The 25,323-nt window shown below is 45.4% G+C and overlaps 1 protein-coding gene across 3 annotated transcripts in view; it reads right to left on the minus strand.

Moving 5' to 3' along the window:
- Positions 1–24,872, minus strand: part of LOC118377706 (aggrecan core protein-like) — a 37,381-nt gene extending 12,509 nt beyond the window's left edge. For 2 of the 3 annotated variants that reach the window (XM_052515952.1, XM_052515951.1), the window contains exons 1-15: positions 24,639–24,872; positions 15,951–16,060; positions 15,632–15,723; positions 14,400–14,691; positions 13,852–14,026; positions 12,572–12,699; positions 12,002–12,295; positions 10,625–11,101; positions 10,072–10,246; positions 9,412–9,539; positions 7,904–8,197; positions 6,503–6,601; positions 3,998–6,355; positions 3,632–3,745; positions 2,155–2,268 (exon numbers count right to left, since the gene is read on the minus strand). In XM_052515952.1, coding sequence (XP_052371912.1) covers positions 2,155–2,268; positions 3,632–3,745; positions 3,998–6,355; positions 6,503–6,601; positions 7,904–8,197; positions 9,412–9,539; positions 10,072–10,246; positions 10,625–11,101; positions 12,002–12,295; positions 12,572–12,699; positions 13,852–14,026; positions 14,400–14,691; positions 15,632–15,723; positions 15,951–16,053 — 4,843 coding nt within the window. In that variant the 5' untranslated portion in view covers positions 16,054–16,060; positions 24,639–24,872. The remainder of the gene's footprint in view (positions 1–2,154; positions 2,269–3,631; positions 3,746–3,997; positions 6,356–6,502; positions 6,602–7,903; positions 8,198–9,411; positions 9,540–10,071; positions 10,247–10,624; positions 11,102–12,001; positions 12,296–12,571; positions 12,700–13,851; positions 14,027–14,399; positions 14,692–15,631; positions 15,724–15,950; positions 16,061–24,638) is intronic. The other variant, XM_052515953.1, reaches the window with a different exon arrangement.
- Between the last annotated feature and the right edge of the window lie 451 nt (positions 24,873–25,323).

Raw genomic sequence — 25,323 nt, forward strand, 5'->3', positions numbered from 1 at the left:
GGAAGGGTGATGGTTCTATGTGGAACCATAATGACTCAAAGAACCATTTGAGCCCTTCAATGGTTCTTTGCAGTTTTGCGAAAATTAAAATGTATTAATTAGAATATTTTGGGGCGTGGCTTGCGCATAGCTTTTTGTACAAATGTGAGTGAGTGTCATTCCAGTTGATCTAATCTGTTGTGTTATGCTATTACATGTTAAATATGACTATGGCCAGTGACAGTGTCTTGTAAAAGACAATGACCTTGTGTCAATTGAGAACATTTGACTACTTATTAAATAGGTGGTTGTCAATTCTCTCCTTAGTGACTCCCAGAGCTAGAACACCTACCTCAACGTGTCAGCTAAAACAATAATAACGCAGAAGGAATTTCAACAATATTATAAAACAACATGTATGGTTCTTCAAAAGGATCTACAAAGAACCTTTTAGACTAACAAAGGTTCTTTATAGAACTATTCTCCATCAAGGTCCTATAAAGAACCATAAAAATGGGGTTCTATGTGGCCCCAAAAAGGCGGTTTAACCATAGCGGAACCCTTTATTGGTGCTATATAGATCCTTTATAGAACCTTGGGGAAATGATTTTTATAGCACCATAAAGGTTCCATTTAGAACCTTATGTGCATGTTTTTTTATAGAACCTTCAAAAAAAGGTTATATATAGCACCAAAAAGGGATCCACTATGGTTGCAAGCCAAATAACCCTTATTTGGCATTATACAGAACCTCTTGTTTTGTGTGTAGACCTGGCTGAGAAAATCCACCCACCATATATAAGCACAGTCCTGAGTAAAGGACAGGGAGAAGTATGATGACATTGCCCCTAGACTACGGATGCCCCTATACCACTTTACACCCGCGGATCAGTCTTAACTTACTGTTGACACTTAGAATACACAAGGTGCGCTTCCCGGGTGGCGCAGTGGACTAAGGAACTGCATTGCAGTGCTAGCTGTGCCACCAGAGATTCTGGGTTCGACCCCAGGCTCTGTCGTGGGGCATTGCACAATTGGCCCAGTGTCATCGAGGCTAGGGAGGGCTTGGCTGGCAGGCGCACTAGCGACTCCTGTGGTGGGCTGGGCGCAGTGCACGCTGACCGGGTCGCCAGGTGTATGGTGTTTCCTCCGACACATTGGTGCGGCTGGCTTCCGGGTTGGATGTGCATTGTGTCAAGAAGCAGTGCGGCTTGGTTGGGTTGTGTTTCGGAGGACGCATGGCTCTCGACCTTCGCCTCTCCCGAGTCCGTACGTGAGTTGCAGCGATGAGACAAGACTGTAACTACCAATTGGAAACCACAAAATTGGGGAGAAATAAAGGGGTAAAAAAAATGTAAAATAAAAGAATACACAAGGTGCCATTTCTGCATGTGGCTGCAACAGTTTCTCTTGTTAGCCCGTGTGAGACAAACCATTTTATTGGTCAATTAATCCAGCCAGCTATCTAAACTTGTAGTAATCATAGTTGAATTACAGACCGAGGCTCCCCCATTGATTTTGTTAGTCACTCTCACTGAAATATCATATTAAAAACTGCAAACATTTCTCTCTACCCTATGGCAAAATGTGTACAATTGCAGGAAAGTTGCTGTAAAACTGCTAATTAGTCTCTCCGCCCCATGGCAAAAGGCGCAGAATTTCAGCAAACTTGCTTTAAAACTCAAACATTTTCTATACACCCCATAGCAAAATGTGTAGAATTGCAGGAAATTAATTGTAGATTTTTTTAATGATCTCCTCTGTCAAGAAGGGGGCCGCTAAAATGTTTGCTCACAAGGATCTAATGTCAGTTTTGCGTTTGATCCCCTAATGGTAAGGTTTTGGCAAAAGGAAAGCTGATCCTAGATCTGTGGATACAATCAACTTATTCTGGAGCAGACAGAAGAATTCACTGCCACACCTGGGTCACGTTCAGCATGCACAAAACAGGAGAAAACGTTTTTGAAATATAGGAAGTATACCCAAACTTGGCTGATGATAACCCTAATTGGGGTTTTCCATTTAAAAACGTTTTCGGCCATTTGTCCTCCTGAACGAAGCCCTGCTATGATGCAAGCTGCCAGCGATAACAGTTTCCTTTGCATCCTTATGACTCCTGTTGTTTTTGAGAGGTTGTTGTTGGTTAGTAAACATTAGCTGAAGCCGACCTCGTACCAATCTCGCAGCGGTCCCCTCCGTAGCTGGGCAGGCATAAGCATTTGTAAGAGTCTGCATTTTCCACACAGGTGGCTCCATTGGCACAAGGGTTGGAATGGCACACATCAACCTCTGCAAAAAAGGGGGGGGGCGGGGTGAGACTGGTGCCTCAGGGGGTGAAGGGGCAGTTGCCTTGGCAGGGGGGAGCTGGGTAACAACATCTTGGAAGTCATGGAATCGGAACAGTCTGAGATGCTGCAACATGGTGATTCAGACTCCAGCCTTACTGTGTCAGATCATCATTGAAAGGAAGATGAATAATCATCTTAATGATGTTCATTCCTGTACATGTTAACCTTTCTTTAGACCACAATATTTGACTACTTTTTTTCATAAATGTTGAACTTCTGATTCATACACTTTAGAAGAAAGATACTTTATCATATAAATGTATTAAGATCTGAAGTAAGGTTAAGTCTGGATCAGCTACTTGTTGGGTGGCAGACGCATAGAAATAGAATGACTAGATAATTCTAATTCTTAGGGCAGCTTTGTGTTCAGATTCATAGAGGCAGAAGTTCCAAGTATGTACCCAGCATGTACCCAGCATGTACCCAGTATGCACCAGGATGTTGGTAGGTGTACCAGGGGTTAGCAGGCATGCAGTAGGAAAGAGAATAGAACCAGCAGACAAATCTGTCTGAAATGGCATCATTATGACGTCCTTTCAACCGGTTTTGCCAGTTGGGTAGGCTTACTGTAGCCTAGGCAACAGCAGAACAAAAACAACACAGGATGGAGTGAAACATGATCAAGAAGTATGGTGGAGAGATCCTGAGATCTCGAGGCAAGGACACGATACACACATACACGCCAAAGACCCCGCGACTGTCTGACAAACACGAACGAGAGACCCAAAACCAGGTGCAGGCAAAACAGGAGAAAACATCACACTACAACACAAAATATACAGACAGGAAAAAGTGGGAACAAAATGCATTGTTAGTATTAGTGAATCACATCTAAAAAATATAACAAATACAGCCTATAGAATATTGCTAAATGTCTGAATATGTACAGTATCAAATAGCAGCATCGGGACAGAGGGTTGCAAAATTCCAGGAACTTTCAATAAATTCCCTGGTTTCCCAGAAATCCTGGATTCTGGATTTCCTGCTTATTCCCTTCTGATTCTGGGAATCCTCCAAACAGGATTTCAGAAAAACCATTCCCGGAATTTCGCAACCCTAATCATGACAGAGGGACCGATGTCCAGGCATACAGTAGAGAGATGAGAAAAGCATTGTTAGAAACTTTCTTTACTAAGGTGTGTTACTTTCCAGTAAAACATTTACAACACTTATGAGGGAGTCAGAATGGATCAGAAAGAGAGATGCGCAGAGAGTTAGGAACGAAGACCTTGCTAGGAACGAAGGAACGACGACGTCTTATGAGAGATAATGAGAGATAATGATACCCCTGCATCAGGACTCACCATACTGGCACCCTTCTCCCACTTTCCCGGGCGGACACTGGCACAACCCAACACCATCCTCCACTGAGCATGACCCAGCACCACACGGGTTAGGGTCACATGGGTCAGGGATACCTAAGCATGAATACAATTAGGATGAATATAATACAGTGTGTACCTTAGCACCAAAATGGCACCATACTCCTTATTTAGTGCACTATATAGGGAATAGGGTGACCTTTCTGATTGGCCTGTTCAATAAAAACACCATGCCACTTTAAATAATTTAAATAAGTCTGTTGGCTCGACAACGTAACAGCCAAACAAACATTCTTTTAACTGTCCATAGCAATGAACATGGAGTCGACTGAAAGTGTGCTGACTCACCCTCCTCTGAGGATGGCTTCTCCATGACGGCAGGGGTCTGCAGGGAGATGGCTGGGGCAGCCAATCCGGCAGGAGCAAGGTCGGGGGCAAAGGTCACGTAAAACTCTCTGGTGGTCTCCCCCAGCTCAGCCATGGCCTCCTCTGGCCCTTCTGTGCCCTCCATAAGCTCCCTGTTGCTGGGCGGAGAGGACAGCACCGCAGGGAGCAGATCTCCAGAGTGTGCCCCAGATGAGACACCGCTAGCCTGGGTTGGGTGGTCAGCACCGCTCCATGTGTGGGACCCACTTCCCTGCCCGCTGAACTGCACTGGCCCAGCCCCCAGCTCCATGGAAACCGTGGTCGCCTTGGAAACCTCTGTAATGACGTCATTAGTCAGGAAGGTGACAGAGCTGTCCTCCTCATCGCTGGTGGAGGATCTGGAGATTCCAGACATGTCCCCGGATGGGAAGCCCGACGTTCCGAACCCTGATGCGTATCCACCTCTTCCCACTCCGTTTCCGTAGTGGAGAGACCCCGAGGCCTCCTGTTCCCCTGAGGCTGACCCTGTGAGGTCAGTAAACCCTGACCCCAAGATGGTCACACCCGGGAAGGACCCTGAGCCACTGCTGCCCGAGTCCGAACCACTGTTATCACCACTTCTGGAGCCGTAGAGGAGAGACCCCGAGGCCTCCTGTTCCCCTGAGGCTGACCCCGTAAGGTCAGTAAACCCTGACCCCAAGAAGGTCACACCCGGGAAGAACCCTGAGCCGCTGCTGCCCGAGGCCGAACCGCTGATATCACCACTTCCGGAGCTGTAATGGAGAGACCCCGAGGCCTCCTGTTCTCCTGAGGCTGACCCCGTGAGGTCGGTAAACCCTGACCCCAAGAAGGTCACACTCGGGAAGAACCCTGAGCCACTGCTGCCTGAGTCCGAACTGCTGATATCACCACTTCCGGAGCCGTAGTGGAGAGACCCCGAGGCCTCCTGTTCCCCTGAGGCTGACCCTGTGAGGTCGGTAAACCCTGACCCCAAGAAGGTCACACCCGGGAAGGACCCTGAGCCACTGCTGCCTGAGTCCGAACCGCTGTTATCACCACTTCTGGAGCCGTAGTGGAGAGACCCCGAGGCCTCCTGTTCCCCTGAGGCTGACCCCGTAAGGTCAGTAAACCCTGACCCCAAGAAGGTCACACCCGGGAAGAACCCTGAGCTGCTGCTGCTGCCCGAGGCCGAACCGCTGATATCACCACTTCCGGAGCCGTAGTGGAGAGACCCCGAGGCCTCCTGTTCCCCTGAGGCTGACCCTGTGAGGTCGGTAAACCCTGACCCCAAGAAGGTCACACTCGGGAAGAGCCCTGAGCCACTGCTGCCCGAGGCCGAACCGCTGATATCACCACTTCCGGAGCCGTAGTGGAGAGACCCCGAGGCCTCCTGTTCCCCTGAGGCTGACCCTGTGAGGTCGGTAAACCCTGACCCCAAGAAGGTCACACTCGGGAAGAACCCTGAGCCACTGCTGTCAGATCCGGAACCGCTGAATTCCAGGCCCCCTCCACCCAGCTCCTTCTCTTTGTGTGTGTGAGAGGTGGAAACCTCCACCAGTTTACCATCGATCAGCAGGACCTGAGTGTCTCCGCTTCCCGACTCCTCTCCCGAATGACCACTGGAGCCTCCTGAGGGAAAGAATCCTGAGGGAAATCCGGAAAACTCCTCACTGGAACTAGAGCTGGAGCCGGACGACATTCCAGACAACTCCCCACTTTCCCCAGAGCTGCTGGAGCTGTCAGACGAAGAGCCGCTCTCCTCAGAACTGACACCGGAGCCACTTCCCGATCCCGACAGGAACCCACTGCCACTGAACATTCCCAATCCCATTTCCGTGGGGAAGGTGAGGATCCCAGTGATTCCCTCTCCAGCCTCCTGAGGACCCCCAGAGCCCAAACCGGATAAAACGCTGCCACTCCCTGAAGAGAAGGTGACCGTTATTCCCTCTCCAGCCTCCTGAGGACCCCCAGAGCCCAAACCGGATAAAACGCTGCCACTCCCTGAAGAGAAGGTGACCGTTATTCCCTCTCCAGCCTCCTGAGGACCCCCAGAGCCCAAACCGGATAAAACACTGCCCCTCCCTGAAGTGACCGTTATTCCTGATCCGTCTCCACTCAGCCCCGAGCCGGACGCATCTCCACTACTCAGACCAGATGATCCGCTGGGAATCTCTGTGCTTCCGCTGCCTGAAAGATCACCTGACCCGGACAGATCCCCGGAATGAGGCAGTTCACCGGAGTGATCACCAGAGAGATCTCCGGAGGATCCACTCGCCCCAGAGGCCCCGGAACCAGAGCCTGAGGACTCCACAGAGATGGGAGGAGTGATGGAAGGCAGGACTGTGGAGAGAGAGTGAGAGTCAGAGAGAGACACAGAGAGCGAGAGAGAAAGAAAGAAAAGTGATTTACATATTTCAGTAATGTATATACAGTGTAGAATTCCATAAAATGCTTATTAAAGGCAAGTGAAGTGACTATGGCTCTTACCAGGCCTCAGCAAATCAGTGATGGATGTGAGGTTAACCAAAGCCTCTTCTATCTCTGTGATGTTCAATCCAGTTTCATTGGCGACAAACAAGATGTCCACTACAGGAAACAAAAAGATCTGAGTGAGTGAGTGAGTGAGTGAGTGGTGAGTGAGTGAGTGAGTGGTGAGTGAGTGAGTGAGTGAGTGGGTGGGTGGGTGGGTGAGTGAGAGAAGGTGAGTGAGTGACCATGCAAGCGAACAACTGAGTGAGAGTGAATGATAATGCGAGCGAGTGAAGACGGAGTGAGAGGGTGCCACGACCCATCTTCAATGCTCCTACTGAGGGAAGGAGGTTGTTGGCCAAGATCTCGCGATACATGGCCCCATCCATCCTCCCCTCAATATGGTGCAGTCGTCCTGTCCCCTTTGCAGAAAAGCATCCCCAAAGAATTATGTTTCCACCTCCATGCTTCACAGTTGGGATGGTGTTCTTGGGGTTGTACTCATCCTTCTTCTTCCTCCAAACACAGCGAGTGGAGTTTAGACCAAAAAGCTCTATTTTTGTCTCATCAGACCACATGACCTTCTCCCATTCCTCCTCTGGATCATCCAGATGGTCATTGGCAAACTTCAGATGGGCCTGGACATGCGCTGGCTTGAGCAGGGGGACCTTGCGTGCGCTGCAGCATTTTAATCCATGACGGCGTAGTGTGTTACTAATGGTTTTCTTTGAGACTGTGGTCCCAGCTCTCTTCAGGTCATTGACCAGGTCCTGCTGTGTAGTTCTGGGCTGATCCCTCACCTTCCTCATGATCATTGATGCCCCACGAGGTGAGATCTTGCATGGAGCCCCAGACCGAGGGTGATTGACCGTCATCTTGAACTTCTTCCATTTTCTAATAATTGCGCCAACAGTTGTTGCCTTCTCACCAAGCTGCTTGCCTATTGTCCTGTAGCCCATCCCAGTCTTGTGCAGGTCTACAATTTTATATCTGATGCCCTTACACAGCCCTCTGGTCTTGGCCATTGTGGAGAGGTTGGAGTCTGTTTGATTGAGTGTGTGGACAGGTGTCTTTTATACAGGTAATGAGTTCAAACAGGTGCAGTTAATACAGGTAATGAGTGGAGAACAGGAGGGCATCTTAAAGAAAACTAACAGGTCTGTGAGAGACGGAATTCTTACAGGTTGGTAGGTGATCAAATACTTATGTCATGCAATAAAATGCAAATTAATTACTTAAAAATCATACAATGTGATTTTCTGGATTTTTGTTTTAGATTCCGTCTTTCACAGTTGAAGTGTACCTATGATAAAAATGACAGACCTCTAAATGGTTTGTAAGTAGGAAAACCTGCAAAATCGGCAGTGTATCAAATACTGGGTCTCCCCACTGTATGATTCAACACATTTCAGTCCAAACCTTTGAAGCAGTAGGCGTCATATCTGGAATACAGGTCTGGGTATCCCGTCTGGTTGTTGTGGGTGTATACTGTGTACACCCCTGCCTTCCCTGCACCACACGCCGCCCGGGGGTTGGTGATGGGGTACCGGACACTCCGGTCGATTAGCCAACCTGCGCGGCACTTATCCAAGCCTTGTCTCCAGGCGGCGTAGAGCTGGCCAGTAGAGGCCAGGGTAGCGTTTAGCTCCTGACAGTGAGCCAGAGCACCGTCATAGGTGAAGCCTTCACTGGAGCCAGCATGGAACACATCACCTAGAGAAGAGAGGACAGTCAGATTAAGGGATGAGAGGATGGTGAGAAGAGGACAGTCAGGTTAACGGATGAGAGGATGGTGAGAAGAGGACAGTCAGGTTAAGGTATGAGAGGATGGTGAGAAGAGAAGACAGTATGGTCAAGGGTTGAGAGGGTGAAGAGAAGACAGTCAGGTTAAGGGATGAGAGGATGGTGACAAGATAAGAGAAGACAGTCGGGTTAAGGGATGAGAGGATGGTGAGAAGATAAGACAGTCAGGTTAAGGGATGAGAGGATGAAGAGAAGAGGACAGTCAGGTTAAGGGATGAGAGGATGGTGAAGAGGACAGTCAGGTTAAGGGATGAGAGGATGAAGAGAAGAGGACAGTCAGGTTAAGGGATGAGAGGATGGTGAGAAGAGGACAGTCAGGTTAAGGGATGAGAGGATGAAGAGAAGAGGACAGTCAGGTTAAGGGATGAGAGGATGGTGAGAAGAGGACAGTCAGGTTAAGGGATGAGAGGATGAAGAGAAGAGAAGACAGTCAGGTTAAGGGATGAGAGGATGAAGAGAAGAGAAGACAGTCAGGTTAAGGGGTGAGAGGATGAAGAGAAGAGAAGACAGTCAGGTTAAGTGATGAGAGGATGGTGACAAGAGAAGAGAAGACAGTCAGGTTAAGGGATGAGAGGATGGTGAGAAGAGGACAGTCGGGTTAAAGGATGAGAGGATGGTGAAGAGGACAGTCAGGTTAAGGGATGAGAGGATGAAGAGAAGAGGACAGTCAGGTTAAGGGATGAGAGGATGGTGAGAAGAGGACAGTCGGGTTAAGGGATGAGAGGATGGTGAAGAGGACAGTCAGGTTAAGGGATGAGAGGATGAAGAGAAGAGGACAGTCAGGTTAAGGGATGAGAGGATGGTGAGAAGAGGACAGTCAGGTTAAGGGATGAGAGGATGGTGACAAGAGAAGAGAAGAGAGGACGTGGACAGTCGAGTCAGTGCTCAAAACAACTCCCACAGCGATGTGGTTTGTGATAAGTCAAACCTCTTTTTCAATTGCCATTCATTTCCCACATAGTTAAGACAGTGTAAATATAATAAACTAGCCCAACCTCTTGACTTATCTTTAAAGACTACTACTGCAATAGACAGACAAGAAATAGACACAAGGTATGACATCTCTGGGTTACAAAGTGATTCAAGAGCAAATTGAGTGAACAAAACCTAGTGTGTTTTCTCACCCCTGAGTCTGTCCACGTAGCAGTAGACATCGTAGTGTTCCTCAGCGGGCCTCAGTCCATAGGTCCTCACTCCTGGTAAAGTCTCCAGATCCCCAGAGCATTTCTCCAGAGGAGACACGATGGGATACCTGTGCATGAAAACAACCTTTATTCACAGCCATGAATGGGAGTATAATGAAGAAGAAGATTGCTGTACTGATGGTAAAGAACAGTGACAAGGACTAGAAACAAGTACAGTATCTGCATGTGGTACAGGTGGCCGCCGGCTGGCAGCACCTTCATTGGGGAGGATGGCTCATAGTAATGGCTGGAATGGAATAAATGGAATGGAATCGTACAAATCAAACACATTTTTGATACCACTCCAGACTCCATTCCAGCCATTATTACGAGCCATCCTCCCCTCATCAGCCTCCTGTAGTTAGTATGTGTGTGTGTGTGTGTGTGTGTGTGTGTGTGTGTGTGTGTGTGTGTGTGTGTGTGTGTGTGTGTGTGTGTGTGTGTGTGTGTGTGTGTGTGTGTGTGTGTGTGTGTGTGTGTGTGTGTGTGTGTGTGTGTGTGTGTGTGTGTGTGTGTGTATTAATCTGTCTGTAGTTCTGTCTTTAAATATGTTTGTGTGCCCATGTAAACAGACAAGTGTGTGTGTGTCTTCCCGCCTACCTGACGGTCTGATCCAGAAGCCAGCCTGCATCACACTGGTTGTAGCCAGCCTCATAGGCAGCCTGGAGCTGCTCTGGGGTGGCGATGGAGGCTCCAACACTCTGACAGGCAAGCTGGGCCTCCACGAAGGTGAAGGCGTAGCGACTAGATCCAGCACGGTAGTGAAACACCACGCCTACAGATGGAGAGGTAATGTTGCTGATATAATGTGGTTGATCTCATGCACCAAACACATTAATCAGCCCAGTGTGTTTTTATTCACAGTTTGTAATCATTCAGATTTTTTGATCAATTATTTGTTGTGTTCTTCAGAGTGTGCTGTAAAAACCACGTTGCAAATATCCTCTCACAGTCAACCAATAAAGCTTGCTAGTCTCCTCAGCAATGACTGCCATTCTTCTCTTTCCATTTCAACATGCAAACACTCAGTACTATTGAAAGTAGGGCTTGTACACTCAGTTGTTCCAGAAACAACTTTCCCAACACAGGGTCCCATGAAAAGTGACTAAGTTTGCTATTTACAGTCAAACCCAGCAGATATCCAGTCACTGACCTGTAGCAGAAAATAAATATCCTGATCTGCTCACTTCGCCGATCTCACTCCCCACATCCGGCCTGGCCGTTACTCTCCCCACCACATCCACAACCAACTCTGTCCCACTGGGCGGCTGTGGTAGGGGCAGCTCGGTGACACTGGGCGGCTGTGGTAGGGGCAGCTCGGTGACACTGGGCGGCTGTGGTAGGGGCAGCTCGGTGACACTGGGCGGCTGTGGTAGGGGCAGCTCGGTGACACTGGGCGGCTGTGGCAGCTCGGTGACACTGGGCGGCTGTGGCAGGGGCAACTCAGTGCCGAAGGTGAAGTCCACGCCAGTGGGTTTCTGGGTGGCCAGGCCCTCGCCCAGCGCCTCACTCTCTGTGGTCATGTTCCTGAAGAACACCTCGGGAGGACCCTGGGTCACTGTGGCAACGCTCAGCACACCGCTGCCCGCCTCGGTGGGCACCACCATGCCTGAGCCCTCCTCGTCCGTTTCTAGAGGAGACCGAAGAAAGGGTTCATGCACGTGATCACTAAACTGTTGGGAACGGTTTCCAACAGGAAACGTGTGGTGAGAATGGTTGTTTACTGTTTCACTTAACACTGTTGTTATCCTGAACAAATTCAGCCATTTGACAAATATGAAACAATTAAACGCTTAAAAATATGACACAAATATGACACTAAAACGCACGCACACACACACACACTTACAAGTATGACACTAAAACGCACGCACACACACACACACACACACACACACACACACACACACACACACACACACACACACACACACACACACACACACACACACACACACACACACACACACTTACAAATATGACACTAAAACGCACACACACACACACACACACACACACACACACACACACACACACACACACACACACACACACACACACACACACACACACACACACACACACACACACTTACAAATATGACACTAAAACGCACACACACACGCTTACAAATATGACACTAAAACGGGCACACACACACGCTAACAAATATGACACTAAAACACACACGCTAACAAATATGACGCTAAAACACACACACACGCTTACAAATATGACACTAAAACGGGCACACACACGCTTACAAATATGACACTAAAACACACACGCTAACAAATATGACACTAAAACACACACACACACGCTAACAAATGTGACACTAAAACGCACACACACGCTTACTAATATGACACTAAAACAGGTTCATTCCAATGATAACGCATTCCAGTCTATGGTTGATTCACAGTGTAACCTATCCTGGTTCTAGTTCTGTTTGCGCTATATAGCCAACTCCTATAGGAGATGCCAAGACGACACAAACAGATCTGGGACCAGGCTAAATGCAACCTACCTGTGTAGCAGTAGGCATCATAGCGGGATTCGGGGAGGGGGTACCCCGTCTGGTTGACGTGGAGGTACACGGTCCGTACCCCCAGCAGACCCCCTCCGCACTGCGGCCTCCGGACATTGATGGGGTAGCGGACGCTCCTGTCTCCTAGCCAGCCTGCATTGCACACATCCAGACCAGCCTGCCAGGCCAGGTACAGCTGTCCTGTGGTGGCCAACAGGGCCCCCTGCTTACTACACTGTTCCTCAGCCTCAGAGTAGGTGAACTTAGCCACAGAGCCAGAGTAGAACACACTGCCTGGGAGAGGAGAGTACAGGGGAGGATGGACGTAAGATAGTGACATGTTCAGTGTTAGTTGAGGTTGATAGTTGTGTAGTTAACAATATTTGAGTCAATGTAACTCATTTAATTGATTAAGGCAATCCACATTAATCACAATTAAAATGTTCACAATTTTCCCATCAGTCAGAAAAAGGAGTCTGTGAAAACGACTGTATTCTCCAAAGTGAACATGTCCTGATCTCATCCTGTCACTCATTATGAAAAAAAGATCAGGGATGTCTCCTTGGTTACCTGACATCTTCTCGGCAAAACAGTACACGTCGTAAGTCTCGTTGACATCTCTCACTCCGTAGGTTCGCACCCCGGGGAACTCGTCTTTGTCGCCATAGCAATTCTCACGTGGATCATGGATTGGGTACCTTTCACAGAAAACAGAAATGAGTGCAAAATCCATACCAGTGCAGAGTGATAGGCCTACCTTGCAGAGAGATACTTTAAAGTGCTATCCTGTGGGGATCTGATGTATATCTCGTTGTATATGTTTTGATCCAAATACATTCTATTCAATTCAGTGTGTTGGTTTAAACACCTCCATTACAACATCAACATTCTGAGTGAATCAGTTGAGGCAGAGCCGTGTTAGTTTATTGATTCAATCGGAGCCTTTGTCTTCCTTTCTGGGTAACATATCATTTCTAACATATTTTTAAGGTTAAAAATCTTTAAAAAGCTTCTTAGTCCCAGACTAGGCTTAATCTGTGTCTGGGAAACCGGTCCACAATTTTCCTCTAAACTTTCTAGTACTTCTGAGAAATCAACTAGAGGAGATTTATGGAATGAGGGCTTTCGTTCTCAGGTGTTGAAAAAAACATACAGGTGAGATCAGAGAAAGGTAAACACAATCCTCTAGATTTTTGCCAGGGATGGAAGGAGGGATGCATGGAGGACAAGAGAGGCTGTGTGTCGAGAGGAAGTGACATGTTCAGAGGCTCAGCTGTCAAACATTCTACAGGAAGTTCTGTATGGCAGACATCTGTGTTTAGATGGAGGATCAAACCAAATACTGACGTGAAAATGTAAACATTACATAAATGGACAATGTTGAAATACGAACCGTCAAGTATAACTCTATTTATAATTCCTATATGAAGTAAATTACCTCATGATGCTTAGAGAACTGTATGCACAGTCATTATAAACTGTTAAATAAGATATTTTAACTTATTTTCAAACATTGGATAGATTGCAGATATGGGTTCAAAATTAGACCATTGTTGTCTTTCAAAGCATTCGATTGAGCCTAGTTGGAGTGCCAGATAGGTAGAGCTTGCACTTTTGGGATTATTCCATTGGCTCCATTATGTCAGGCAAGCTCACTCAAGCTCACTTAGTATTTTAAAGAAAACAAACACTATTTGAAGACAAGCCTTATAGACTCCCTCCTTCACTTTGTTCTGAAATCAGTTCAGTTATTTCCAGTCACTTCATTCACTTCACTGCTTTTGGCACTGATCTGAAAACAGCAACTGATTTCAGATCAGTGCAGATGCAGGAGAGGGATATAGGCTGACCTGACAGTCTGGTCAGAGAGCCAGCCGGCATCACACTGGTGGAAGCCGTCATCGTACGCGGCCTGGAGCTGCTCTGGGGTCGCGATCACAGCACTGTTCTGGATACAGGCTGCCTTGGCCTTCTCAAAGGTCAGAGTGTAGCGTGTCGTGATGGCCCGGTAGTGAAACACGATACCTGGAGAGAGACAACAGTGTAACAGCGACAGAGCAGCCACTAATGTCTCCAGAAAATAATTAGATTACTGCCTATCTGTGTGGCTTAAAGATACATGATTTATTTTGCTTCAAAGTTGTCAGTATGGTTCATATAAAGTACAGAGAGCAAATTATAGAATAGCAACAACAACAAAAATACTAATGAAACCATACAAATCCTTAGTATTAGGCAAATAAAATGTTTAATGTCCTAAAATCAAAAGATCAAAATAAACTCACGTGTGTACAGGGGTAGCTTTAAGCACCAACTTTGTTTACAAAGAGAGCAATATCCAAAGATGAATTCCTTGGCAGCAAGCGGTCGTCACACTCCCACTACCCTCTGTCCCTACCTTGAACCAGGACGTCCACAGTGTCATGGTTGTCCTCGATGCCGTGCTGGACCTCACATCGGTAGGTGCCGGTGTCGTTGGACCTCAACTCTGTGATCTTGATGCTGGCGTCAGTGGGGGTCTGGGGGTAGCCCACCATGTGGACCCGGTCCAGATAGTCCTCCTCCACCTTGACCTCTCCGTCCATGGCCACCAGGATGACAGAGACACGCTCCTTGGTGATGCGGCTCCATTTGATGCGGTGGGACAGGGGGGCAATGGTGGGGGCGCCGGGGTCGTGGACGGTGTGGTCCTGGAAGTAGGGTTAAAGTTCAAGTTTATTAGAAAAACATAATTACATTACAATACAATATTAAATACTATTTTTATGTTGATGACCACTCTGAAATAAAACACATCAAGTCACATAATGGTGGAACTACAATGAGGTTTCTTATCATGGAACTTTGTATCACTGTAACTCATCATTGGTCAATTGAACTGCAGTCCTGTCAAACTGAGTTTTTTCTCCTCACCAGGACTCAAATATGTGAAAAGAGTTGATACATAAAACAGTATTATGAGAAACATGAAAACAAGTCAAAACAAAGTGGAGGGAGTTAAAACAGTGAAGGGAGTTTAAACAGTGGAGAGAGTTAAAACAGTGGAGGGAGTTAAAACAGTGAATGGAGTTAAAACAGTGGAGGGAGTTAAAACAGTGGAGGGAGTTAAAACAGTGGAGGGAGTTAAAACAGTGAAGGGAGTTAAAACAGTGGAGGGAGTTAAAAGAGTGGAGGGAGTTAAAACAGTGGAGGGAGTGGAGTGGAGGGAGTTAAAACAGTGAAGGGAGTTAAAACAGTAGAGGGAGTTAAAACAGTGAGGGAGTTAAAACAGTGGAGGGAGTTAAAACAGTGAGGGAGTTAAAACAGTTGAGGGAGTTAAAACAGTGGAGGGAGTTAAAACAGTGGAGGGAGTTAAAACAGTGGAGGGAGTTAAAACAGTGAAGGGAGTTAAAACAGTGGAGAGTTAAAACAGTGAAGGGAGTTAAAACAGTTGAGGGAGTTAAAACAGTGAAGGGAATTAAAACAGTGGAGGGAGTTAAAACAGTGGAGGGAGGGTCCCTGAAACAGGAGATAGTAATCTTGTTAATTTTAAATGAAAATATAAAAAATAATATGATATGTATTGCTAAATCCAACATCCTTATTTCTCATAACTGTGTAGTATTGATATTGGTGCCAGGCCCGACCCACCTGGAAGTAACAGGGTAGTACCAAGGTGCTGCCCAGTAGAGGGCGCTGAGGCAGCTCCAGGGGGACGCTCACACTCAGTGTGTCCTCAGGGTCTGGAGGGGAAGAGGGCAGAGAGATGGACACACACACACACACACACACACACAGGCACATATATATATATATATATATAAACACACAATGATTAACACACAATGATTAACAACCAGACACAGGTAAAGACACAGTCACACGAACACACAAAAAGCCATGTAACCAGACACAGATAAATATGTCATTTCATATGCACTGTATAGTGAGGAGTAATATGTCCACATACCCAGAAAGGAGTGCTCCTCATAGCTGCTGATTTGCTGATAATTGTTGAATGTTGCCGAGGTGACGGACAGACAAACACAAAGTAATACAATCCACCTGGTCATAGTTTACCTGAAATCAAAAGAAGAAACGCTGACTATGCACCCTGGGAAGTGTTCTGTTACATTGTAGTTTAAGGTTCATGTTATTCAAAGGCATTGATTGGCCTAAATTCATGCAAATTCATTAAAAGACCTTAAAATCAAAGACAGACCAGTTATGTCTAAGAATGTCGACCATTAAGGATCACTTCCACACAAACCCTCTGTACCTCTCCTGGCCTCTGACTTCTACTAGAATGGCTTGTTAATGTAACTAGAGGCACTCAGGCTGCCTCAGGTTCTGGCCCCAGTCCACTGACTACATCTAGAATAGATCATCATAATACAATAGTAATACATTGCATTCGCAACGTATTCAGATCCCTTCACGTTTTCCACATTTTGTTACGTTACAGCCTTATTCTAAAGTGGATTAAATTGTTTTTTGAACCTCATCAATCTCCACACAATACCCCATAATGACAAAGCAAAAGCAGGTTTTTAGACATTTTTGCAAATGTATAATTTTTTAAAACATAAGTATTCAGACCCTTTACTAAGTACTTTGTTGAAGCACCTTTGGCAGCAATTACAGCCTCGAGTCTTCTTGGGTATGACGTTACAAGCTTGGTACACCTGTATTTGGGGAGTTTCTCCCATTCTTCTCTGCAGATCCTCTCATACTCTCTGTCAGGTTGGATGGGGAGTGTTGCTGCACAGCTATTTTAAGGTCACTCCAGAGATGTTCGATCGGGTTGAAGTGCAGGTTCTGGCTGGGCCACTCAAGGACATTCATAGACTCTCTGTACTTTGCTCCGTTCATCTTTCCCTCGATCCTGACTAGTTTCCCAGTCCCTTTCCCCCAGTCCCTGGCCAGTGTAAAAAAACACTTCCATCTGGCCACTCTACCATAAAGTCCTGATTGGTGGAGTGCTGCAGAGATGGTTGTCCTTCTGGAAGGTTCTCCCATCTCCGCAGAATAACTTTTGGAGCTCCATCGGTTTCTTGGTCACATCCCTGACCAAGGCACTTCTCCCTGGATTGCTCAGTTTGGCCGGGCAGCCAGCTCTAGGAAGAGTCTTGGTGCTTCCAAACTTCTTCCACTTAGGAATGATGGAGGCCACTGTGTTGTTGGGGACCTTTGATGCTGCTGACATTTTTTGGTACCCTTCTCCAGATCTGTTCCTCGACACAATCCTGTCTCGAAGCTCTACGGACAATTCATCCAAACTCAAGTCTTGGATTTTGCTCTGACATACACTGTCAACTGTGGGACATTATATAGACAGGTGTGTGCCTTTCCAAATCATGTCCAATCAATTACATTTACCACAGTTGGACTCCAATCAAGTTGTAGAAACATCTCAAGGATGATCAATGGAAACAGGATGCACCTGAGCTCAATTTCGAGTCAAAGGGTCTGAATACTTATGTAAATAAGGTATTTCTGTTTTTTTATTTTATTATACATTTGCAAAAATGTCTACAAACCTGTTTTTGCTTTGTCATTATGAGGTATTTGTGTGTAGATTGATGAGGATTTGTTTTTATTAATCCATTTTAGAATAAGGCTGTAATGTAACAAAATGTGTAAAAAGGTCAAGGTGGCTGAACACTTTCCAAATGCCCTGTATATGCCATTTAGCAGACACTTATCGAAAGTGACTTACAGTCATGCGTGCATAACCTTTACGTACGGATGGTATCGAATCCACTATCCTAGCGGTGTAAGTGCCATGCTCTACCAACTGAGCTACAGAGGCCCACACATTTGTGAACTAGTTTCCCAACTCCTCCCAAACAAACCCATTACCTCAGAGGTGCCTGTGTGGAAGGCATGTACAGTACACCATTATACCTGCAGTAAATCCAGTCCTGTTTTTTAAAATCCATTTTTAGACCAGTTCACTCTGGGCATTAATGACATCAGAATGAATGAAGCACTGAAACGCCGTCCTCTACTACTAGCTTCACTGAGATAAACACTTTCATTACGTAGGTTGTATCAAAACTATACAATTAATTATGATTGAATTGGAAGCACAAAGGGATATATTGTTAGAGTGAATGAATGGCTATAGTTTAACAACTGTGTACATAAAGTTACAGTGGCCTATTCGTTACAGCCAACTTTAAACAAGGGCTGGATGGATGAAGCCCCCCTGCCTGCAGCTCAGTTACCCCCCCGATGAACTCTGCCCAGTTTTCATAGAAATAAAATAAGCATATAAGTCATCATTGTATGAAATTCAACCAAATTAATATACTGTAAAAAAGCAAAAAGCAAATAGTATTTGTGACAGTATAAAGTTAGAAGGTGAATTGTTTAGGCAAAGGCATTGTAACATCAGTATTGATACTGCTACAAGTAAGGGCTAATAATACCATGATAATATCAACATCCTGTAATTCTGCATGTAATTCAAAGAGTTTGATATGTGGTAAGTGTTATATGCGTTAGTGTATTGCAACTCCAAGCTCATGAAATAAAGCATTACAAATGTCACTCCTCATCTCACACAGCAGTCCGTTCTGTTGTTAACGCCTCGATCACACCGACAGCCTGATTGTACAAAATAGTACGCAGCATCATCTGATATGTGTGAAACATAAGTTCAACATTCAACATACAGTTTAATGCATATGTTCAATAGATCCAACATATGCAGCACACAGAACGCACTGCACCTGCCTCTGCAACACAACGCTGTGAGGCAAACACAGAGTTCCATTGGAAATGAATGTATTTCTGGTGCACCAAAACGCAGTAACGTTGTCAGTGTGGTGGAGGCCTAAAACACAAACCTCTAAACAGGAGGGAGGGGGTGGCCAGGGACAAAAGCAGTCAACAGAAATGCTTAGTAACATCCTCAGATATATAGACATGTACTCACACTCATACACAACCTCCCTGTTCTCCCACCATAAACAAAGAGCTACTCAGTTATTTCAGAAGTAAATGTTCAGGTTTTGTGTTATTGCGTTGGAGCTCGATTCTGTTATTTCTGAGTAACAGCCCCTCCCTCCTCTTTAAGTAAAGACTACAACTTTTCTGAAGAGAGAGAGGGGAGGTGGCTTCTTGCTCAAAACTTCCAATACCCGACCAGGGTGAATTTCCCAGAGCAGGATCAATGGAGGATGTTGGAAGGAGGGAGAAATGGGGAGTGGGGAGGACAGGCTCATCATAATGGCTGGAAAGTAATGAGTGCAATGGTAACAAACACATGGACCAATAAAATATGAGTTTGGTAAACCCAGAGCAGTTATAGTTTTGTCTTTCATGATTTGGTCAGTACATAAGTCTGACTAGAATAGCAGTGTGTGTGGGTCTGTGTGTGTGAGTGGTTGCGTGTGTGTGTGTGCATGCTTGTGTGTGTGAGTGCATATGTGTGTGTATGCATGTCTCACCGAGGTTCAGTCCCTCACTGATTTAAGTATATAATGATGTATTTTCAATGTATATTTTTATTCAGAATATGGTTCCTGGTTTAGGGCCATTTGGACCAGGTCACTTTTGCTAAATATATTTTATCTCAACAATAGAAACCTGAATATAAAGGTTAAATAACTCAATATAAACCAAATCTAGTGGCAAGCTATGGTGATCTAATCTCTCATGACATCTTTAACAGTAGTTTATTTGGTTCTGGCTGCCGAGATTAATGGTAATGAAATAATCACAGTTGTTCTCTTGATGGGATGTGACCAGTAAATGAGCCATGACAGTAAGTCTTCATCCCAAATGATACCCTATACCCTTTATTGTGCACTACTTTTGACCAGGTCAAAATAGTCTAAATAAATGCACTATATAGGGAATAGGGTGCCATGTGGGATGCACCCTAAGACTCTAACCTAACACTGGGGTCACTGTGAGCACCATGCTATTACCAGACCATGCCGGATGGTTACACCCACTAACACAGCATGTTTCCCACACGTATCCTAACATAAGAAGAAGACAGGGTACTGATTCTATCTATAGCGGGTTACAGGTGGGGGGATATATTAGATCTGGGACAATAAACTGAAAATGATCGATAACCGAACAGACAGAACACTAATAACACTAATAAGTTTGATAATATGTGTGATTGTTAATGGGACAATTGATGGATACAACCATCAAACTAGTAGTAAAAAACGATGGTGTACATTAATGTTATAAACTTATATTTCTATTTATCGTTATCGCATCAATTCAGGCAATTTATCCCCATATGGATTGCTGTCCATATCGCCCACCACTAGGCTATATTGTCACGCCAGAATTAAGTCCTTTTCTGAGCAAAAAGCAAATGCAATTTCCGTACTGTTCCATCTTTTCTGAGTACCTAACTGTGTTTACCCCCTTGTGTGAAGATAGCCATAACATAACAGCATGAAGCCATTTCAGATGTTGTGTGAAGATAGCCATAACATAACAGCATGAAGCCATTTCAGATCTTGTGTGAAGATACTCCTAACAGCATGAAGCCATTTCAGATGTTGTGTGAAGATACTCCTAACAGCATGAAGCCATTTCAGATGTTGTGTGAAGATACTCCTAACAGCATGAAGCCATTTCAGATGTTGTGTGAAGATACTCCTAACAGCATGAAGCCATTTCAGATGTTGTGTGAAGATACTCCTAACAGCACGAAGCCATTTCAGATGTTGTGTGAAGATACTCCTAACAGCATGAAGCCATTTCAGATGTTGTGTGAAGATACTCCTAACAGCATGAAGCCATTTCAGATGTTGTGTGAAGATACTCCTAACAGCATGAAGCCATTTCAGATGTTGTGTGAAGATAGCCATAACATAACAGCATGAAGCCATTTCAGATGTTGTGTGAAGATACTCCTAACAGCATGAAGCCATTTCAGATGTTGTGTGAAGATAGCCATAACATAACAGCATGAAGCCATTTCAGATGTTGTGTGAAGATACTCCTAACAGCATGAAGCTATTTCAGATGTTGTGTGAAGATACTCCTAACAGCATGAAGCCATTTCAGATGTTGTGTGAAGATACTCCTAACAGCATGAAGCCATTTCAGATGTTGTGTGAAGATAGCCATAACATAACAGCATGAAGCCATTTCAGATGTTGTGTGAAGATACTCCTAACAGCACGAAGCCATTTCAGATGTTGTGTGAAGATAGCCATAACATAACAGCATGAAGCCATTTCAGATCTTGTGTGAAGATACTCCTAACAGCATGAAGCCATTTCAGATGTTGTGTGAAGATAGCCATAACATAACAGCATGAAGCCATTTCAGATCTTGTGTGAAGATACTCCTAACAGCATGAAGCCATTTCAGATGTTGTGTGAAGATACTCCTAACAGCATGAAGCCATTTCAGATGTTGTGTGAAGATACTCCTAACAGCATGAAGCCATTTCAGATGTTGTGTGAAGATGCTCCTAACAGCACGAAGCCATTTCAGATGTTGTGTGAAGATGCTCCTAACAGCATGAAGCCATTTCAGATGTTGTGTGAAGATGCTCCTAACAGCATGAAGCCATTTCAGATGTTGTGTGAAGATACTCCTAACAGCATGAAGTCATTTCAGATGTTGTGTGAAGATACTCCTAACAGCACGAAGCCATTTCAGATGTTGTGTGAAGATACTCCTAACAGCATGAAGCCATTTCAGATGTTGTGTGAAGATACTCCTAACAGCACGAAGCCATTTCAGATGCTGTGTGAAGATACTCCTCTCAACAGGACAGGAAGAATCCCAGTATTGGACCAGTGTCCTGGGATAACCTCTCAGTAGGAAATAAATAGTCCCCGTACTGGACCAGTGTCCTGAGATAACCTCTCAGCAGGGCAGGAAGAATACCAGTATTGGACCAGTGTCCTGGGATAACCTCTCAGCAGGACAGGAATAATCACAGTATTAGACCACTGTCCTGGGATAACCTCCCAGGACGACAGCCAAGATTTGTCCAGTCAGGTAGAGAGGGATCCCACTCTGGCAGAGCCCATGGATTCTGCACGTCCCTGCAAACTCTACTGTGACATGATGATACATGTGGTGCGGAGGAGTTCTAAGAGACACTATGGGACAGTAGTGCAGGAGGCTGATCTAGCGGTATCACTGACACCTCCAACCCACATACGGCCCCTGGAGATGAGAGTTCAATCCATTAGTCCACCTCAACCTTTCAGCCTTCTCAACTATCTCCCTATCTCAAACCCTGTCTAACACCCACCATTAAGTTAGGTAACTACTGTCTCCATTCTGCCTCTATGATCTAATACAGTACGTGCAAAAAGAGGCAAGGTCATCATATAAGCTCCATCATTCTAGAAAAACTTGAGCTGCATAACAATTAAATCATTGTTTAACATATTGCTGGCTTCCTTGAATCAGTGTAGTAGGGTCAATATGAAGAGAATGGCTGTTCTCAATACTGTCAAACCCCATAAACCTTAACAGAATCAGACATCTAAAAACCAACCACTAGCAAAGAGTTAACTGGTACGTGCATGGAAAGACATAGCCAACCCTGGAATCAATGTTCAAACCTGGCAGGACCAGGGCGTTTCAGGCGAACAGGGACTAAAAACGTCTTGTTTGGAGAAAAAAAGTGACAGTTCATTAGCCGCCAGGTTATTTGAGCGCCGTGCTAACAGCTAACCCCCACAGTGTTTCCATTGAGCTGCTGTGGTACGGTCTATTCCCGGTGAGGCTGGGGCCCATAAGAACCGGTCTGTTCCCCCTGAAGCTGGTATTATAGGAGCTCTGACAACATTAGGCCCAATGTAAACACTTGGAGGCCTTTTCCATTCCACTGAGAGACCAGTGGCAGGGTAACACTGCTCACATTCAGGTAGAGAGGTTAGCTAGCAGTGTAAGACATGATGGCAGCAGTTAGGGTCCATAGCTAATGGAAGTGATGGCTACTGCTGACTAACACACTGATTGGATCAGAGCTCTCATAGTGAATATAGGATTTTGAAAGCGAGAGGGACACATCTTTTGTAAATTAGAATCTAACAGAAACCACATTAGAGAGCATTTTGTCAATTCATTTGGCGTTTGTGTCGATGATGACTGCTTGGACATTGACGAGCATTGGCACAGCAGTGTCCATCATTGGTGAAACTCATGACAGTGTTCAAGCTTTGGCATTATGGAGGCTAATCTGCAGGTACCAGGCAAGGTTAGCTTATACTCATCCCATTATAGGCTCTTTTGCACTGTTACCTGTTTCACACCATCATGGAGACTTGAACCGCACTGTGCTGTGGCACGTTTTCACATTGTTCTGCCAAGCACGGTCCCAGCAACTATGATGGATGTTTAACCAGGATAGCACAGTCTGGCTTGGCTCAGCACGGTTCAGCTCAGTAGTGTGGAACAGGAACAAGGCATAGACACTACCAGCATGGTATTATGTCCTACACCTTCATCATTATGCCAAGAGGCATGAATGCCTGGAACAAAGTCACTCATTAGGCATCCAGAAGAGGACTGGACAGTGGACACCCCTCAAAGCCTGGTTCCTCTCTAGGTTTCTTCCTAGGTTACTGCCTTACTGGGAGTTTTTTCCTAGCCACTGTGCTTCTGCCTCTGCATTGCCTGCTCATTGGGGTTTTAGGCTGGGAATCTGTAAAGCACGTTGTCATTTTGACAACTGCTGATGTAAAAAGGATAGGTGTTGTACGAGGTCAATACAGAATAACCCTTCTTTCAGAAAGAGTGTACCAACGCTTCACTCTTGTAAGTCCCTTATGTCCATACTGATGGGACATGCTTTGGATGGCTGCACCGAGGTGCCATCCCACTTCTGACACCAATGTGGTGAATAGCCCTGACTGGGACTCATCTACAGGTCCCTCTGACTGTCAGTCCCAACACCTTAAAAGTTACACTAAGAGGTCCAAACCTCTTGACGAGGTCGCTAGCTAGGCTAACTGTTAGGTGGGGCTGAGGTGAGTGAAGTGGACTAGATTCCTCTATCTATCACATTTAGGGTTGGCAGTAGCCTCGAGGTTAACGTGTTGGGCCACTTACCGAAAGGTTGCTGATTCAAATAACAGAGCTGACAAGGAGAAAAATATATAAATCTGTTGCTGTGCCCTTGACTGTACAATGGCATCCCTGGCTGTGACCCCACTCCCTCAGGGTGTCTCAGGGGGGGTTGGGATATGCAAAAAATCACATTCCCATTACACATTTGTGTGTAACAGGACAAATATAAGCACCCCCAAAAGAAATACTATTATGTTATAATAGTACTTTCGGCACACCGAAAATCTCCCCCCTTCTAATTTCCTTAATTTTGTGGCTAGAGTCAAATAGATTCTGTGGCACACATCAGATTCAAATACTTTCTATAGAACAAACTTCACGTCAGGCAACCGAAATGAATAATGAATGTATGTGTGTTATATTAAACATAGAGGAGGGAGTAGGGCGGCATCTTTACAGATAGCTAATGTGTAGATTAATCTTGGTTAGGAGGTTGCATTATCGGCACGCACGACTTGCGCGTCATTTTAGGTAGTGTGAAGATGAGGAATTACGTGCGCTCGTGGACAATACACTACAGCACAAAGCTAAGTTTGCAATTTGATGAGCCCAAACCAAATAATTAAGTTTTGTTCACCTGTAGAAATGCAGACTCTCTCCGCGATCCGTCAGCTCAAAGATAAAAACTGCACCTGCAGAAAATGTAAATTATTCTGGAATTCTTATTTCTTCGAGGAACGTTTATTCTCAGTGAGTTTTCTATCGTAAATGTTTCTTGTCCCGTTGATGGTCGCGTGTACCAGTTTAAAATCCCAGTGACAGCCCACAAGCGGTAGAGGACGATGGGCCGCGCAAGTGTGGAGAGCGAAAAGAATCCACTTTCACACCGAGAGCAGGTTTAGCTGTAACAAACCTGGAGGGGGGTGATGTAGTGAGTGAGGGGGAGGATGGAGAAAACATATTCAAACTTGCTACCTCATGACACCAAACTCTTGTTCCCAGTGAAATTAGGTAACGGCAGACACAAGTCAAATGATCCAGATAGGTCAAATGACATGAGTTACATTTATGTGATTTATTCATATAGGCCTAGTCATATTTCCATACCATTTGTTTTGGCCATAGCATTTCAAAGACTTGAAGGTATCAACTTCAGAGCCAACCACCTGAATTAACCTAGTTTAGAGGGCACCAACCCTCTGATTATATTTTGGTCAACTGACTCCTTATGATGAGGAATTGTCACCATAGTAGGCCTATTCATATTTGTTCTCAGTAAACCATCTGGGTTTGTAAAATGGAGAAAAAAACTATGTCATCTC

The sequence above is a fragment of the Oncorhynchus keta genome, unplaced genomic scaffold (assembly GCF_023373465.1).
Source record: "Oncorhynchus keta strain PuntledgeMale-10-30-2019 unplaced genomic scaffold, Oket_V2 Un_scaffold_3531_pilon_pilon, whole genome shotgun sequence".
NCBI classification, from domain to species: Eukaryota; Metazoa; Chordata; class Actinopteri; order Salmoniformes; family Salmonidae; genus Oncorhynchus; species Oncorhynchus keta.